The sequence below is a fragment of the Camelus dromedarius genome, chromosome 5, assembly GCF_036321535.1.
Source record: "Camelus dromedarius isolate mCamDro1 chromosome 5, mCamDro1.pat, whole genome shotgun sequence".
Taxonomy (NCBI): Eukaryota; Metazoa; Chordata; class Mammalia; order Artiodactyla; family Camelidae; genus Camelus; species Camelus dromedarius.
Window position 1 is genome coordinate 22,001,681 of NC_087440.1, and position 19,178 is coordinate 22,020,858.

The 19,178-nt window shown below is 36.2% G+C and overlaps 1 protein-coding gene and 1 long non-coding RNA gene across 2 annotated transcripts in view; one reads left to right on the top strand and one right to left on the bottom strand.

The window, feature by feature from the left end:
- The window catches only part of OIP5 (Opa interacting protein 5), a 12,037-nt gene extending 10,922 nt beyond the window's left edge, over positions 1-1,115 (top strand). Inside the window, exon 5 of the mRNA XM_010989295.3 lies at positions 194-1,115. Within this exon, the coding sequence (XP_010987597.1) occupies positions 194-289 (96 nt within the window). The 3' untranslated portion in view covers positions 290-1,115. The remainder of the gene's footprint in view (positions 1-193) is intronic.
- The window catches only part of LOC105096860 (uncharacterized), a 21,688-nt gene extending 2,671 nt beyond the window's left edge, over positions 1-19,017 (bottom strand). Inside the window, exons 1-3 of the long non-coding RNA XR_837878.3 lie at positions 18,870-19,017; positions 12,237-12,302; positions 1,107-11,230 (exon numbers count right to left, since the gene is read on the bottom strand). This is a non-coding gene — a long non-coding RNA (uncharacterized LOC105096860). The remainder of the gene's footprint in view (positions 1-1,106; positions 11,231-12,236; positions 12,303-18,869) is intronic.
- Between the last annotated feature and the right edge of the window lie 161 nt (positions 19,018-19,178).

Genomic DNA, 19,178 nt, shown 5'->3' on the forward strand with positions numbered 1-19,178 from the left:
CTTTATCTGTCACCTTATTGTGCTCTAGGTTTGTTGAGTAAAGTTCTTTCAGAAATAGAAGAAATGTACTAATGAAATGTGTTGCAATATTGCCAGCTCGCAACCACTAGCTTAAATGTGAAGTGGCTTCTAGAAACTGCAGATTGAGGGTTAATATTAAGATGCCCTGGTATCTATTTATTTCTCTTCCCAGCTGAAAGAGAAGATAATGTTAATGCACACTCGCTTAAATTCACTGATGGAGATTCTGAAGGAAGTGACTCCTGACCAGTCCAAGCTAGCAAACTGATCCAGAGTCAAAGCTTGAATATCCATGTCAGGCCTTATGGCTGTCTTCAACAACAGGTGCTGTTTGTTCACTTCTCAAGAAAGATCAACTTAAGGAATGGATGGGAAATATATTTTATTATGTTCACCTCTAAGCTGATTTTCCATGACTTGTGAAGCTATTTCTAGAGGATGAGAAACTAAGGAGACTTCTGTCTAGGTTTCATAGCTATTTGTCTTAAGAACTTATTTTAGCTTATCAGCTTCATAATACTTACTTCTGAAAACATCTTTGACTACAAATTTAGTTAAGAGGCAATGTCCCATGAATGCTCTGATCTAAAGATGCATAGTTGGCCTGGAAATAGAGTTGTATTTATGTTGACTACTCTTCCTACACAGAGCAATTGTTAAATAAATACTGAGAAAATCATTTTTTTCTTATGTAAAATACAGGTACATACATATTCTGTTGGTAATGTTAACTGGATAATATATACTTGTCTTTCTCGTTTCAGTTATAAACTGAGCTTAACAGGGTAATAATGAAAGGAATGATAAAAACATCATTCACTGAAATGTTTTTTCTCATATTTTGCTTTATATAGCATTGTGGCTCAATAGCTTATATTATTCATTTAATAAATATTTATAAAGTATTATGCTAACCACTGGGAATAAAAAATAGCAAAACCAGCCACTCTCTATCCTGCATTTATAATCTAGTCAGAGATGGATATTCAGATAACCACATGAAGATATATGTAAAATCACAACTGTAGGAAGGGCTTTGAAGAAAAGGGACATACAGATAAAAACACACATAGCAGGTAACTGACCTGGTCTGGGGGGTCAGGGAAGGCCTCTCTGAGGAAGTGATGATGTTTCAGCAGTGGTCTGAAAGATGCGTAGGAATTAACAAGGTAATGGAGGGACCAGCCTGTACAAAGGCCCTGTGAGGCCCTTACAAGAAGGCCTATAGAGTTGCAAGTGTCCAGAAACCAGAAGGTACAAGCCTCACTGGCCTCCTGAAGGATGTTTTTTTTTTTTTCCCCAAAATAATGGGACGCCCTTAAAGAATTTTAAAGGCCTTTGTCAGGATCCGTTTTTTTAGAACCTTATCATGGTTGTCCTGTGGAGAATGGGTAGGAGGGCGTGCCAAGCATACCACTAAGGAGGGGCTGCTACTAGCATAATCACGAGATGATATAGTTAAGGTGGTTCAGATGTAGCTAATTTTTTAAAATAGCAGATTCTTTCCATTTTAGACTGCATAAAGGATTATTTTCCTTTAAAAATATTTTAAACTGGAGAAAATGCTGACTTGCTTTATGCTTGTGAGTTGCAAAACTTGGTTTAAGGGTGAAGCCTCTGGCAACAACCAGTACTAGAAAAGCTCTTGTTTTCTACTCCTAAGGAATGAAAGCTACTAATACTATATTGAATACTATGTTGAATATATTGGGGTTTTTATTGTGTGTAGGTATGTCTGCCTCAACATATTTCATTTATCTAAATTAAAAAGCTATTTTCCTTAACTTCTGGATTTGCTGTTCTGGTAGACTTTCAATAGAAAATTAAATGCTTGAACTTGGCATCAAATTAAGCTGGCTGGTTTAAATAGATTTTTCCCCCCAAGTACATTTTACATGTTTACTCTAGAAAAAAATTCAGATATAGATGTGTGACAAAATAACAAGTAAAAGTACACTCCCCCTTACATTTCTGAGAGGCACAATATAGCATGCTGGGAAGTGAGCAGCCTTTGGGGCCAGATGATTTGGATTCAGATTGTGACTTCGGTACTTATTAGCCATGAACTTGAACAGTTTACTTAATGTCTACTTGTAAATATGGATTAAAAACCAACTAGGGCTATAGTGAGGATTAAATGAATTAATACACCTAAAGCTTAGCACAGAGTAAGTCCTCGATAAATGTTGTTATAACCTTCATGCATGCGGACATATATAGACATAAAACAAAGGCAATTATGTTTTTCACATTATTCTGCAACCTGCTTCTCGCACAATGTATGTCACGGACAGCTTTCTATACCAGGCCACACAAATTATTTAACATTTACACATGAGTCAATCATGTATCAGAATTTAACCATTCTTGTATTGGATCCTTGTACGTATCTTTACATATTTGTCCTGGTATTTCTAGGGGGGTGATCCCAAAAGTGGGACACAGTCAAAGGGCATGTACATTTACTGTTTTGATATTATGCCTTCTATAAATGTTATACTAATTGATACTCTCACAGATGGTTGACTTTTTTTTTTCAACAAGCTTTAGTGGTATAAGAGCTCCTCTGGAAGTCTAACATCAATAGTAAGGACTTTGATATTAACAGATTCCAAAGCTACTCTACTGTAGTTTGATACCATTTAGCACTGTATATATGTTGAATAAAAGTGTTCTCAAAATTCCATGTACTTATAAGAACAAAAAAATTACGTATTGAAAGTCCCTGAGTTGTACACTTTTGAGCTCCTTAATGGCAGAGAACATCTCAATTTTTGTAATGCCAACATCTAGCACAGTACCTGGGACTGGCGTATGTCTGTAAGTGTATGTTAAATTAATAGTCTCCTAAATCAAAGGAGTGATTACATTAGTTGTCACACCACAAAAACCACATAACTTTTGTTCCTCTCCATTTGACATTGGCCAATCCCAAGGAAGTTTGTAACATCTTTCTCATTTTAAACCTGAAAAAATTCCTTTCCCCTCACTCAAAAAGGATCTCTTCTTAATGTTAAAAACCTCTTTAGTTAACTTACCCAATATTTAAATACTAAATATAAAGCCTTCTTTTACATTTACTTTATAAATTTCAGATAGGAAGGATTCTCTGCAAGTTGTATCATTATCAAACTTAGCTCTATTTCCTTAGCAGAAACTAAACATTTGCTCATAGACCTAGCATAAGGTTGGTCCTAAAGGTAAAATAGGAATGGTGTAAGGGTATAAGTTTAAATGGGGTTCCTCTTTGTTCCCTTGGACTATACCAGAAACTGCCACATCTTGGTATCAAGAAACCCAAGCCCTTTTGTCTTTTCTTCTTTTCATTTGAAGCCTACTTCAGCACATGTCTGCGGAGAGGCTCCTTCCTCCATCTCCGTAACTTACTGCATTAATAGAATTACCCATTCCAAGTAACACCACAGTGAAATTTCAGTGCATTCTCAGCCCATGCTGCTTTATTGCCAAAATATATTTACACAGGTGCAGAGTTCCCAACTCTTACAGCAGTTCCTTTTTACAGCAAAGAATAAAATTTCTTCTAAAATCCCAAAGATGCATAGATTAGGAAGCAAGCTGCCTTTTGTAAAAAAACTTCAAACATTCAATGAAATTGTCTTAACATCTCATACCAGTGATGCAATGCAGAAGATGCTGAACAGCCAGTAAAAATAGCAACAATTACTTTAATGAAACTATGTGAAGGTTACTCTAATATGAATATTTTCAATTACAAATGATGGGTGGTTTTAAGGTAAGCGCCAAGACTATTACTGCTATTTAAGCACTGATGATAATGTATTGCCAGAATACTTTTCTTATCCCTGGGAGAAAGACATTTTATAGCATGGCATACCATGAACAACACAGACAAACCTTTTGAAATTTGTCAGTAACCTTAACTTATCTACTCTGACTTTAAAGAAAATTTAGGAGTATGCATTCCTAGAGAAATCTGTGATGTCTGGGTTTCTAATATTAACTATTTTAATATGCCTTACCAGAAAAATAGGAACAGAGTTTAGAGAAACTATCCTTTAATCTTTACTGGTTTCACTGGTCAGCAGACATGTTATCAGTACGTACCAAAGAGAAACTTTAAATATGGGATATGACATCTCACTTCCTATACTGAGTGAAATGATTAACTCAATTCTGAACTACTGCAAAGTTACCATTCCACTTAAACATTCCTAAAGGTATTTGAGTGAAATTCCACAGCAAAGATTAAAATGAGGTTTGAAATCATTTTGGAAAAATTATCTTTCAATCATAGAACATGAAACCTGGAAGGCGCCTAGTGAAAATCATCTAATCTGAATCTCTGCTATTTAGGCTCCTTTTTCAGATATAACGAATTCCATTTGTGTATTATTTGTCATGTCACTTGTACTTATAAAGGATTATCTCAAAGTCAGGAATAACTTCAAAAAATTTTAAGCTACCACCATAAACTGATCTATTTTATCAAACAAGAAAATAAATGGCAAGGTTTTTCTTTTCTTTCTTTCTGTTTTTAATAAGAAAACTTGCCCCTGTTTACCTGGCATCAAAAGCTTAAGCAACAAATTATGCAGTCCAACCAAAACATCAAGGATAAAACTCTGGCTATAAACAATTAAAAAATTTTTTAAAATATAATCCAGTAACATGAGAGAAACCAAAACACAGGTATGTCGATATTTTCAGGACTATTTCCACAAAATGGAATGGTCTCCTTTGCTGGAAGGGCCCTTTATGGCTGGTTAATACCAGTACCATCAAAAAAGTTGCCTAGTTATCTGAATATCCTGGAACATGTGAAGTAAGTGCATATTGCCTCTATTCACTTCCAAGATTCTAGTCTTAAGAGATCCAAACTTAAGCCACATAAACATCAGACAAACACCATCTCTAGTTATTTTACATACTCCACACTGGTATTCCCTATCCTTTCTGAAACTCTGCACCTTTCTGATTATTATAGCCATAGCATCTTTCTATTCAACATGCTTAGTCTGTGCCTTTTATTTTTAAACATGCTTGGGAACTAATGGAACCAGGCAAGAGGTTAGAGGGTGAGCACAGTTATGCTCTATTCCTGACAGTTTGAATGTCTTGTGGTTGCCCCTGTTTATCTTCTAGCTCCCATTTCAATGGAAGTAAGATAATCTTTAATTAGAAAATGAAAACTAAGAATCCAAACAATTCAAGCTATTGGTTTAAGTCTCTATTGCTTCATTATTAATAAATGCATATATATAATTACTGCTAACCACATAACACTGGACATTTTCAATCATGCATTAGAATATTAGTACTCTAAAATAAGAACTATGGGCCTGCCACTATAGCTTATACTTTCATCCAGACCCAGTTTTAATAAACATGCAGAGTAAATAAACCCTTTGACTCAGAGGAATTAGGGGGAATAACAAGAACACATGCAAAGTTTCAACCAAAAATGTGGGTTAATAAAATGATTGCTTAGAAATGCAGGCAGGTGCTCCACATCTCTCACAACGCTGCTTCGCAATAAGGATACAAAAGTCACACACAAAAAGGTTAAAATTAGGACCACTATTCAGTTATAAAAGGCTTAATTGCAAATTCTGGTCCTTGTGGGTAGAGAATGATGTAAAAACTTGGGAGAAGAAAAACAACTGAGAGATGTACAGTCTTCTGGATCAGTAAGTTTTCTTGGCCATTTGAAAGCGACAGCATAGAAGAGCATAGGTGGTATAGAGATAGTGAAGATGCTCTTAGGCAGAATTGTTTCTTTTCTGATTCACATTAACGAGCATTACCTGCACAGCTCCCTGGGGAAAAGGAGTTTATGAACAGCAGAGCTAATACAATGTAAACTCAAAATCAATGCCCTGAAGTTTAGCATAGCCCTCTGCTTTTGAAAACTGTTGGCCAAGGAACCCTTCCAAATATTATATAATTAACAGCCAAGCAATGTTCTAAATAAACTAGAAGCAATTTGCTTGCACCAGCAGCACCATGAGAATGTAAACTCCTGGAGGCCCAGGGTCTCTTCATATTTTGCATATCACAGGTACACAAAGAGTAAACATGAGACCACAACAATATTGAAAAATAATCAACCACATACTCTGAGACTACAAAAACTTGTAGCACATTTGAGCATTTACAACTATTAACGTGGCTGTTAAGTGTAATCTAATTGTTCTAAGTAACTAAACTGTTGACATCACTGTAATATGCAGCGGTGTCCTCATGATCGTGCAGATGTCTGAATATTGCTTGGTTATTCCAGTGTCTCTAACACCAACTAATGGCATAGGACATTTAAAGAGGAGCTATAATCAATTTAATATAGCCTTCTCCCTATCCTTTGGAGTTGCCATCTAAGAATTAAATATTCAAGAGGCACTATTTTCCTAAATCCACTCATTTTCCAGTTTTTTTCCACTGGGAAAACACGGGACAACAGACCCAATCTTTTGAAGGATCTTCCAAGGTACTAAATGGCCAAGATGAACGTGAGGTAAAAGCGAGAAGTCACCCTCGTTCTATTACTATATCCTGATGTGAGAGCTGTGTGATTACCCAGATCAAGGTACTAGCTTACTGGGTTCTTAATAAAATAAGCAGTCACAGGCCATAGGCCTTGACACACCTACATTAGACAAGGTTTAAAATGCCAACATACTCTCTTTGGCTGTTCCCGTCAATCCTTTTAATTTATACCCTTAACTCCTAACTCCTCTACAGTAACAGGCATGAGGAAAAGCCAACTATCCAAATTCTTGTTGTTTTTTTTTTTTAACCCTAAATATACACACACAACAAACTTTTCCTTTTAAAAAAAAATGCACCCAGGAAACAAGCTGAGAAAGGTAAGGTGACAAAGCAAAAAGTATGCCATTTTATCAATGCCTGATGCTAAAAGAAACATCATAAGCAAAATCCCCACACAATGGGCTTCAGTGGGGCTACATCAGTAGTACATTTGTTTCCAGACAAGCGCTAGAAGTTTCATTCAATGGCTCTAATCCTCCACTCTAGGAAACAAACAGGGTCTTTAACCTTTAACTTACACAAAAGTTGCTATTTCTCACACAATGATATATTCATATACATTCATAGTTTTAAAAGAAAGAAAGTACCTTTTATATACTCTTTACCTAGAACATCGTTTTCCTTTTGTGCAACTCTGTTGATCACAGAGCCTCACAAACTCAAGTAGTATTCTACTGTACAACCTTACTAAAGCAACTTACTATACATGCAAAACTGTTATTGCTACTAAAATTCTACCTCTTGAAAATTAATAATTCATCTTATGGCTTTTTTTTTTTTTTTTTTGCAACAGGAAATATCCTTTCCTATAGACTGTGCTATTTTGCATTCATTACCTTTTCAGAGGTTTTTTTTTTTTTTTTTTTTTAATGTTTAAATGCTTTTCAGAAATGGATTCTCCCAGGCACTAACCTACTTGAACCAAGAGTACAACTACTTTAATTAAGTACACTATAAGACTCTAAACCTGGGTTCCTGGAGTTCTGCTGCCCAAGAGTCAATGTGCTGTAAGTTGCTTCTGTACATGAGACACATCATATTAAAAAAAGATACTAACTGTAAAATCTGTGTCAGTAAATTCTGGACTCTCCTAATACTGTGATTTAGAAATCACCCCAGAAAACTGCCATTTCCAAGTTCTCAAGGCAGCTTTTCGAGGTAGGAATTTCTTTTCTACAGAAAGCTATGCTTTCAAAACAAAACTTTTATTTCTACAAGTAAAGTAGAAAAAAGTGAACGCTGTCTGAGGCAACTTACTTTAACTAAGCAGAATTAGTTAATACATGGCAACCTAGGTAGGTTCCATTTAGCTACATTTCCAATTCTCATGTAAAGGTCTGAAATCCCATCAATACACATTTCAGCAGATTTAGAAACAGGAAAAGCCCATGACAAATTAATGTCGAGTACCCAACTACTGACCAGTGTTCTGTTAATACATAGCATACTGCAGACAGGGAACATAAATGGTCTGCAGATTAAAAAAGCACTCACTTGAGCAATTAACATAGCATCTCAGTAAGACATGCAAAATATAAAATAATTTGATGCAAAGGGAGAGGGAAAACAAACTTAGAAGACATACAATGTGAAAACAGTGTGAAATCTTACCTCAAACTATAAGAGCAAAAGCACAATCATGTAATGGGGCCTCATTTTGACTTAAGATTTCATAAGACTCAAAGGCAGCTGCCTTCCAGCTTCCCACATGGAAAGCTTGAATATCCTCAAAGATAGTATTTCACATTGTGACCCCACATTTCTATTCATAAATGAGTCTCTTGGCCTTAATCTCTTTTCCCCAGGGAGAATATCATGGATTCAGATATTAGGAAAAAAGAAAAGGTCTAGAATTTCCATTCTTTTTACACTATTAGTTATTATCAATAACTCATCCTGAAGTTTAAATTATTACTAGGCTCATGCACTAACCCCTAACATGGCACTACAATACGCTACCAAGCACTAATGCTTACAAAACTATACACATCTCAAAATGGAAGACATTGGTGATTTTGTTGTTCTTAAACAACTTGTAACATTTGTCCACAAGTATTAAAATATACATATATATATATGTATTTCTATTGCACATATCCCATTTTTGTTCAGTTTTTTAAAGGAAAAACTGCCAGCTAACATGGATAAGCAAAGGAAAGGAAGCAGGCATAGCAAAGTCATAGTCCTGACTAAAATTACAGCTTTTGCCATCAAGAAGGGGACCAAAATAGACCAGGAAAAACAATGTAGATAGTATTAAGTAAACACTGGGTAAATACAAATGGAATATATCCATTTTGTTAAAAACCATCAGGTGAAAGCCATGAAAGATGCAGAAACAACTTGAAAGAGAGCATTAAATAGTGATTCTCTTAGCTATGAAATGAAAATATATAAAGCAACCAGAGAAGCTGGGTCTGATACATATACATAATTCAAACAAGCAGGCCAGAGATGGTTTCACTGGTGCTGATAGCACAAAGTCCCTATCCCCTGCCAAATGATTCTACTCAGAAAGTTGCCAAAAAGACATGGGGAAGATGGATAACAGACAACTGAAGATACAAATTCTCCATGAATTTGAGAGAATGATAGTCTCAACATACCAATGACACTCACATATAAAGGTTCCATTCTGTCTTTAAAAATTCCAAAATACTATAAGAAAACAGGAAGTGGCTGGGAAGTTACGTAGAGAAAAATTTAAGTTACCTTTATCCAAAGTTACTTATACTATGATTTACCAGTCTATAATTGCCCTCAATTAAAGGAAAGTATATTTTATCTACATTATATAATTATTTTATTAAAAAGCTTTCTTATGCCATTTCAAATTGGTTGACCAGTGTAATTAATTATTAAAAGTGCTCAACATTTCCCATTTTTGGCTATTTCTATCACTCTCAAATTCTGGTAAAATCTGCCCTAAGATTTAAGCAATACAGCACGTATGGCCCTAGGCAAACATTCCCTGTATCACAGAGATGATCTAAGATGATTTGTTCTTAATTTCATCTAAGCAGCTTTAAATCCTTTCTCTATTTACAAACTGTTATAAATAAAGGTTTCATTCTTCTTATGTAAAAACGTGACAATTCATACAATGGTCCTCTGTTGATTTGGAAACAAGGACATCTTTACACTGTAGTCTGTTCACAGACAGCATTAAGACATAACAGAAACAAAGGAAGATCCATTACTTCTTTTCGGAACTATCTTTCTTGACTTTTTTTTTTCCTTCTTTTTTTCAGATCCTGAATTTCTTCTAAATCTACACTAATCTAAATACGTTTGGGAACATTTCTTCTGAGGCCCATTCTCTGATGAGAAAGTTTAGTTTCAATTGAACAAAGTTACCTGAGACCCAGTCTTTTCAGCCTAATATTACACCCATTGCCTAAAAAATAAATCAAACATCCAAGAACCAATCTCGGGTCAAAGGAAAAAAGTTATTTATGCTTTTACAAAAAACAGAGCTACAGAATGTAAAACACCATGAAGTCAGATGGAGCTGCATAATGCATTTTCACTTCTTTTTCCTAGGAGAAAGGAGTTAAATGGAAACTTTCCTCATTTTTTTCTTCACTACTCTTGTCCAAAGCTGAAGTCAAGTCATACTGTAGGGTCCACCACATCTTCTGAACCGAAAAACCACTTATGCCACTTTTCTTCCAGCCTTAGCAGCATGTAAAACCAAGTCTCAAGTGCTATATAAGACTCCACAAAAAAGAATGAAGTAATTTGTAATATAGAAGTCTCTTGTCTAGGGAGGTGAAGAGGGTTCCATTACTGGACTCAAAACTGTTTTGCTTCCTTTTATCAACTTTTCACTAAACCCAAGTATGCATTCACAGGGTTAGCATCTGTACAAAGTGGTCCCTCCTTAGAAGAATGAAAAACCATTAAAAAATACCAAATGTCCAAAGATTTCTGAGAAAGTCAACCACAGCTTCCTTCTCTAGGAGAAAAATTCCTCTTATCATCCAAGAATGTGGACTTAACACATGTGAAAATGTGCATTTATAGAGACTGTGATGGTTTATTCACATATGAAATTAATCTTGTGATATTCTATCTTTATGCTTCTTTATCACATCAAAGGTTTTATTGCAAAACTGAACCTTTGTTCTTATCCAGTAAATCTATGTCAGAGGATGAGCCAGGATTTAGATACGTATGTAATTTTTTTTAAGCATCTCTTTCATTTCAAATTAGAACATATGTTTGGAATTTACTGCTGCAGTTTCAACTGTGCTTATCATGATTGTGGCCAAAACTGGAAGACATTAAAAAAAAAAAACCCTGATGTCATCCATACTGGCTATTTTTTCAGTCTTCTTGCTTTGAACAAAAGGTAAAGAATTCACAAATACCACCATCTAAGCACCTATTTCAAATCAGATCAGCCTTTAACTTGTAAGCTTTCTTTATGATTAAGCAAATAGCAGCTGCAGACACATGTCAGTAGCTTCTTTCTTCCTGGAGAAGTTGGTAGGATGACTGCATTCCCGCAGCTTCTCTGTGTTGAATCTGAGAGGTGGAACAAAAAGAAAAGCAGTCTTCCTCAATGCAAATCACAAAGGTAAAGTGTAGAGAAGAGATATCCACAGTTGAAGAATAGGGAAATTGGCCCGACAGGAGAAGCAGAACTACCTCAGTCCAAGAGACAACACAGAAATATCTGGAAATACAAAATAAATTAAAAAGAGGAAGATTAAGATAGGTACTTCTACATGAGCTTACTTTTAAATATTTAAAAACACTTAGAAAAAAATATTTTGGATTGCGTATTGTTTAAAATAAAATGTCCAACCACGCCTCCAAATTCAGTATTATCATCAGAAAAGCAGAAGCAGTAGCCAGAAAAAATACATTAATATGATACAAAAAGCCAGATTTATATAAAAACTTGTATTATGTAAAATGATATATACACATCAATTTCCTCTTAATGCAAATGGAGCCAAGTTTTTAGAGATATAAAATTATTCTATATAAAACATTCATGTTTAAAAGCAGTACTGTACTCCAAAGTTGATGTCTAAATACTTAACACTCAAAACCATATGCATCATCTTACTCTGAATTATCTTCAACTACACAAGACCAATAGTGAACAATAAAAATTTGATAAACTATAACCATAAGTAAAACAATATGTACTATATACCATGATGACCAAAGGCAAGCATGTAAAAAACATTAGCAGTTCACTGCTGTTAAACATAACTTATTATATTGCAAATATCTGTAAAAGTAAATCAAACAAAGGATGAATACTGTATAATTCCACTTACATGTGGTATCTAGACTAGACAAATTCATAGACAGAAAGCAGAATAGAGGTTACTAGGAACTGGGAGTTGGGGTGGGGGCAGGGAGTGGGGAGTTACTAATTAATACTGAGTTTCTGTTTGGGATGATGAATAAGTTTTGGAATAGATAGTGGTAATGGTTGCAGAACAATGTGAATACACTTAATGCCAATGAATCGTACATTTAAATATAGTTAAAATGATAAATTTTATGTTATGTATATTTCACAAATTAAAGAAAATAAATAAATCACAGATGCATATCAAAAGCTGAAATAAATTACTTAAGCTTATAAAAATGGCCAACAGTGACTGGCTAATTAGTCTTCCTAGTCCTCCCCTTTTTAGTATATCACATAGATAAAAAAATACCTCAATTCCAAATTGAACTTGAATAACCTCTTCTGGTTGAAGACAAGGCAGTTCTGATTCAAAAACCTACAAAAGGCAAATGTAAATTAATTCAGAATCAAATCAGAAGAAAGACTATGGAATTTGCATTTATTGCAAAGCAGCAGAGGAAGTGAGAGGAAAAATTGAGAAGATCCACAGATGGGCCTTTAGATCCCTATAGGGAGCAGAGCTGTTTCATTATATTAGCTTACTCAGGCTAATTCAAAGTTTGCATCAGCCACTAGACTATTCTGCAGTTCAATTCTAATGACCAGATAACTGGCAGTAATGTTGAGGGGGAAAGAGGATGCAAACTAGTTCTTTCCACAAATAAAGTATGCTGAATGAATTCTATATAAATCAAGTAAGCACCAAAGAAGCCTTTTTAAAAAACACTTTTCTTCTTTTAAAAACAAATTCCTCCAGCAATACCAACAAGTAAAAATGATATTCATCATATATATAAACCTCACCCCCCAAATCTGTATCTTAATATTAAGCAATAATGCTAGAATTATCATAAACTTGTATTCTCTTCATAATATCTAATTTCACATCTCAGATATGACTTCAATTTTATATAGTCTATCACAAACTGTAGGACTCATGTGAAAACTGAATGAATAGGAGCTTAGTAAAAAGCCAGAGTTTTGACCATTATCCATAATTCCCCATAAACTCTCCACCGTATCTCTTCCGACCCCAACTCCATCTCCTTCTCCATCATGGGCTCCAGCCATACTGACTCCTTGCTCTTTCTGCGATGTCAGACATGCTCCTACCTTACACCCCATGTACTAGCTGTTCTCTTTGTGAGAAGACTCTTCCCCCAGATACTTGCAAAGCTCATCCTCTCACCTTAAAGTCTTTATTCAGACTTTATTTTCTCAGAGGGTGCCTACTTTGAGCCCCAATTTAAGATTATATTGTCCCATCCTCTCCAGACATACCCCCACCGTTCCCCTTTACCTTGCTCTACTTTTCTTTTTATTCATTCATGAAACACTACATAAGGTACTTATTATGTTTCTCATGTACTGTCTTGTCTAAAATGTAAGCTCCACCAGGAAGGAACCCGTTTTGTTCACTGAAAATAGTGTGTGACCCGTGGTAAGCACTTAAGAAAACTTTGTTGAATAAATCAAAGAACAGCAGGATTCTTAAATACACTCAACCAACATGAGCTAAAATTTAAATAGACATGGGTTCTAGAGTTACGTGAAGAAACTACGACTATACACTCTGATCTACAAAACTTACAAATATATCCCCTGTAAAGCTGGTGCCTTATCAGGCATTTCTGGGTCTCTAAAGTCACTTCTGGGTCTCTAAAGTCACTTGTTTAGTGCTGTTGATTATGCAAAGTAATTCATATTAGAAAATCTGACTTATTGGGAGGATGAAAAGGGGAAACAGGAATTTTCAATGTAGCACTTGGGCTAGCCTGTTCTGACTCATCTGAGTATTCAAATTCTAAGATGGTCCCCTGTTATTGCTGCATCCTGGTATTCACACCCTTTAATAGTTCCTTCTGACAATGAATCAGGGTTGATCTGTGTGACTACTTTATAATAAAAAAGTTGACTGGCCTTTGTCCCTAGAGGGAAACTATAAATCCTTGGAATTTATAGTAAATGAACCAATGAAAATTAAAAAACACATTCTTAAACAACCAATGGCTCAAGAAGAAATCACAAGGGAAATTAGAAACCATCTTGAGACAAATGAAAACAAAAACAAAACATATCAAAACTTATGGGATGCAGCAAAAGCAGTGCTAAGAGGGAAATTTACAGCTGTAAATGCTTAAATAAAAAAAGAAAAAAAGATCTCAAATCAACAACCTAACTTTATACCTTAAGAAACTAAAAAAAGAATAAACTATACCTAAAGCTAGCAAGAAGGAAGGAAAAAGACTAATATTAGAGCACAAATAGAGAAATAGAAATACAACAGAGAAAATCAATGACACCAAACGTTGGTCCCATCAGGGTCATCATGGGAACCCCTGAATTTGCAGCCAGTTAGTCGGAAGTGCAGGTGGCCTAGGGATACTCCAAAGTGTGCTGGCATCTAAAGTGAGGGCAGTCTTGTTAGTGATCATGCTCTTTGACTTGTGGGGTCTGCATTAATTCTAGATGGTTAGTGTCAGAACTGTACTGCAGTATACTAGTTGGTGTCAAAACAGTGACCAAGAGAAGAGGAGGAAGTGACAGTGTGTGACTTCTGAGTCAAGATCATATACGGGACTGTGGTTTTGCCTTGTTCTCCTGGATTGCTTTTTCTGGGAGAAGATAGCTGCTGGATCATGAGGACACTCAAGCAGCCCTAGAAGAGGCTGACAATGGAAGGAAATGAGACTTTCTACCACCAGTATGAATTTGCTAGCCATGTGAATGAGCCACCATGGAATAAGATCAGATGACTGCCACTCCAGCTTGACTGCAACCTTATAAGAGATCCTAAGCCAGAAACCTCCATCCAAGTTGCTCCCTAACTCCTGATCCACATGAACTGTGAGAGATAATAAATGTTTACTGTTGTTTTAATCCACTAAGATTTGGGTCATTTGTTGTGCATCGATAAACAGCTCATACACTTTGCTTCCTCTAAGGACGGGAAGAATAATATATCATGGGAGTTAAATACTTTCTTACTTTGTAGTAAATTCTGAATACATTTCATGAAACACAATGGATTATCACTGTTATTCAAATTAAGTTTTTAAGTATCTTATTAAAAACAAGTGCTGGGTTTATTGGACAGTTTCTGCCCCCAGATATGGACAGACTAAACTAATATAAAATCACTGCCTGAGCAAAAATTTAACTTTCAGTCATTTATCAAATATTTATTGAGTGCTTCCTTTCTTTGAAATTTTTTAATTATTTACTTGAATAGGTAACAAATGCACATGATAGGAAAAGGTAAAACAGGATATACAATGTTTCTATATCCTTTTAGAGATAGTCTATGGCTACACAGCAACTGTTTAAGTAGATCTATTTCCTCCCACAAGTAAAAGCACACTATACATCTTGTTCTCCACCTTGCTTTTCCCTTTAATGCATATTAGAGTTCGTTCTATTTTTAATTTTTTTTTTAATGGAGGTACTGGGGATTGAATCCAGGACCTCGTGTTTGCTAAGCATGCACTCTCACTGAGTGATTTCCCTCCTCTCTATCAGATGTCATTCTGTATCAGAATTTAAAGCTACTTTGTAAGTATAGAAGCATTTATTTACATCAGTTCCCTATGGATGGATATTTAGATTGCTATCAATATTGTGCTACACCAATGTCAAATTTCTATTACTGTTGTTAAAAAGAGACAACAGGCCCAAAACAAAATCACTTGTGCTAAACCCACATCACCAATCCAAGACTTAATACATAAACTAAAGGCAGTTTCAACCTCTTCCAGGAATGTTAACCTTTAACCAGTCAATCTGGTTAGCAGAACCCTTCTGTTCCCCTTAGGAGGATGACCTTCCCTGAAACAATGCAATCTTTGCTAATAATTTCTTTTTTCTGCCACCTTCCCATGTTTAAAACTTTCCCTTTTCTACATCTCAGTGGAGCTCCTTTCTGTTTGCTAGATAGGATGCTGTCCAACTCATGAATCATTTAATGAAGCCAATCTGATCTTTAAATTTACTCAGCTGAATTTCTGTTATTTAATACAGTCTACCTGGACTTAATTAAGGTTCTAAATCCAAGTAACAAAGTTTTCACTCTAAAGGCTTATGATAAAAACTCTTATCACCCAAAGGGCATTTATTTCTTTCCCTTCCTTTTTACTCCTTAATATGAAGTATAAATATAGTTGGAGGTTTTCATTTACCTTTTTCCATTTTTTTTTAAATTGTAAAATACATGTAACATACAATTTATCATCTTAACCCTTTTAAAGTGTTCAGTTCAGTGCAACCATTTACCACTATCCATCTCCAGGACTCTTTTCATGTTACAAAACTGAAACTCTGTGCCAATTAAGTAGTAAGTCCCCATTTCCTCTCCCTGCAGCCCTTCGTAACTACCATTCTACTGTCTAGCTCTACAATTTTGACTACTCTAAGTACCTTATACAAGGGATATACAAGATTTTAATCCTTAAAACAGTTGTACATTGAATGTTTTTCATGTAACATAATCAAGGTGTATCACACTAGATATTACCAGTTGAACTGTGTCCTCTCCAAATTCGTATGTTGTTGTACAAGTACCTCAAAAAGTGACTTTATTTGAAAAGAGAGTCACGGCAGATGTAATTCATTAAGATGAGGTCATACTGGAGCCAAGTGGGCCGCTAATCTGATTGGTGTCCTTAAAAAAGGGAGAACTTAGGACACAGACACACCTAGGGAGAATGCCTTGCAAAGACTGGAGTTATGCTGACGAGCCAACTACCAAAAGCTAGAAGAAAGGCCTGGAAAAAGTCCTTCCCTAGTACCTTCAGGGAGAGCATGGCCCTGCTGACACCATGATTTTGGATGTCTGATCTTCAAGTCACCCACTCTGTAGTACTTTGCTGCAGCAGGCCCCCGGAGATTAATACAGTAGGTATGAATCCTAATTTGCCCATATGGTTATCATCAATTATGAAGGCACTATCTCCTCTTTCTCTTTGAGCAACAGAATGCACTTTACTTTTGTGGTAAATTCAGAAGAAGACTCATATTTAGCAGTATTAAAAGTGTACTGAAAAGATTTTAGAAATTAAAGATTAAAATATCAATATTTGCCTCTAAGTAAAACTTAAGTGAATGTATTCTAAAATTTGCCAAGTAACAATTATATTTTATCAGTTGATCTCCTTCAATCTAATTAAATCTGTATCTTTTTTCTCTATCCAATAAAAATTACAGGTTTGGGCAAATGATCAAGTTTTTCTTTTCTCTTTTTATACTTAATACCTTGCTTTCATTGAGAATAAAAGATTTAGCTTAAATGTCAATAATTTTTGTCACTTTTGAAGTTCATCTATTGAAGCTAATGATTTATTGTTCCACTTCTCACTAGCTATTCTCCATCTGCTTAAACAGTATTTGGAAGCATTAGCCACTATTACTTGCCAAATCCTGAATTCAGAATGTTTTCTTTTCGAGATGAATATAAAAAGCACCTGAAAGTCAAGAAAAATGTTCTTCCTGTGGTAACGAAAAATAAAAATAACATTACACTCTTGGAATGTCAAAAACAAAAACAAAAACACCATTACAGTAAGGATACAGCCCTCACTTGTGCCATACGCATTCATGTGAAGATTTATTCAAAAGAACCACACTATTCTAAAAAAATCACTATTAAAAACTACTCAGAAGGAACAATCAGAAAAGAGGTTACACTCTACCTGCACTGGCATTAATTTTATGAAGGTGTCAGAACTCTTGGAGCAATGGTTCTCAAGGTTTTACACAACACTGCCACCTTTGAGAATCTGATGGTGCTATGGTCCCTTTTCTCCCACAAAAGACCTTTGCTTTAGTGTAGGTGACCATTCCCCTGTTTGTAAGGTAGGAAGAATACTCTGGTCCTTTCCTCTGGCCCGTCTTATTTCCTCTCCTAGATAAAATGAAGAAAGATACTCCTGACAAAAACAACAGAAAGGTCTTAAAGGTATACCAGAAACATTCATTTGTATTATAATGTCATTCAAACGGGACCCAACAAACGTGTCAGTTTTAACAAGGCTTCACCAACTCAGAAACCTAACAACAGGAATCTTTCCTAGAATTTAACTAAAGGAATGAGGTTTGTAACAACTAGAATTACAAAAAGAGCTATCCCATAAAGTTAAACAAGAACCAAATACACATACTTGATGGTATTATACTCTGCAACCTCATCACATTACACAAGTTACTTTCTAGTAATTTCCCAAAATTTCTCATTCACTCTGTAAAAAATAAATTAAAATTGTACACTAACTCCTTTAGTTCTGGAAAACAATGGTGAATTCTACCTAGAGTCAGCCGAGATTAATACGCCATTAGGCAACTATCAGGTCACACAAGGACAAAGCTGTTTACTCAGATCTTAAAAGTTTTAAAGGTGGGAGTGGGAACGAATGGATACAGTAAAGATAAGCAAGATAACAAGCACGATACACAGACTCAAATTAAAATCCCGGGGGGGAACTGGTTACACCAAATCTCAAGGTCAACGGGCCAGGGACACAAAATACTCAGGTCTGCAAAAGGCCTTGACTGATAACCGGAGTCTCAAGCAAAACAGTAGGCACGAAGCCGTGAGGAGAGGAGAATAAATAAATCAGTAAAACAAAGATATTCTTCAAAAGATAAACTGATGGCCGACGCAGCGAAAGCCAGATATACACCTACCTTGGGTGAAGTCACCTGGAACAAGCTGAAAGCACAAAGGCAGCCAAAGGCAAGGCACTGAACAGGTCACTGCGGGTCGAGGACGCAGTGGTGGTGCAACACACCCCCGAAGGCGCGGGCGGCCGCTCTGGGGCAGCTCGGAAGGAAACCCGCGACCGGCCGAGGCCTGCGCTGGATGAGGGCAGGGCCCGTGCGCTCCGTCCCTCAGACGGGACAGGTTCGGCCGCGCCACCTCCTGTTCGTACCCTCGTCGCTGGCCTCAGCTTACCTCACACGGGACAGCAGAAGAGCGGGAGCGCTCGGGGGCTCCCGCGCCCCCGGCCCACGGGCCAGCTAGCCGCGACTCGCCTCACTCCGCCATCTTTGCTCCTTCTCAAGTCCTCCAACCCTGCGGCCGCCGTTTCCACAAGCCCCGCCTCTGCTTCTGCCGCTGAGCACGAATTGGATAAGTACTTGCGCAGGCGCACTCTTCTCCCGTTGTACGTTGGTTGGAATGTACGTCAATCAATAGCGCTAGCCCCAGCCTTTCGTTTCCTTTTTTCGCGTGATTGGGTCTCAGGGTTGATGTAATAAGGAA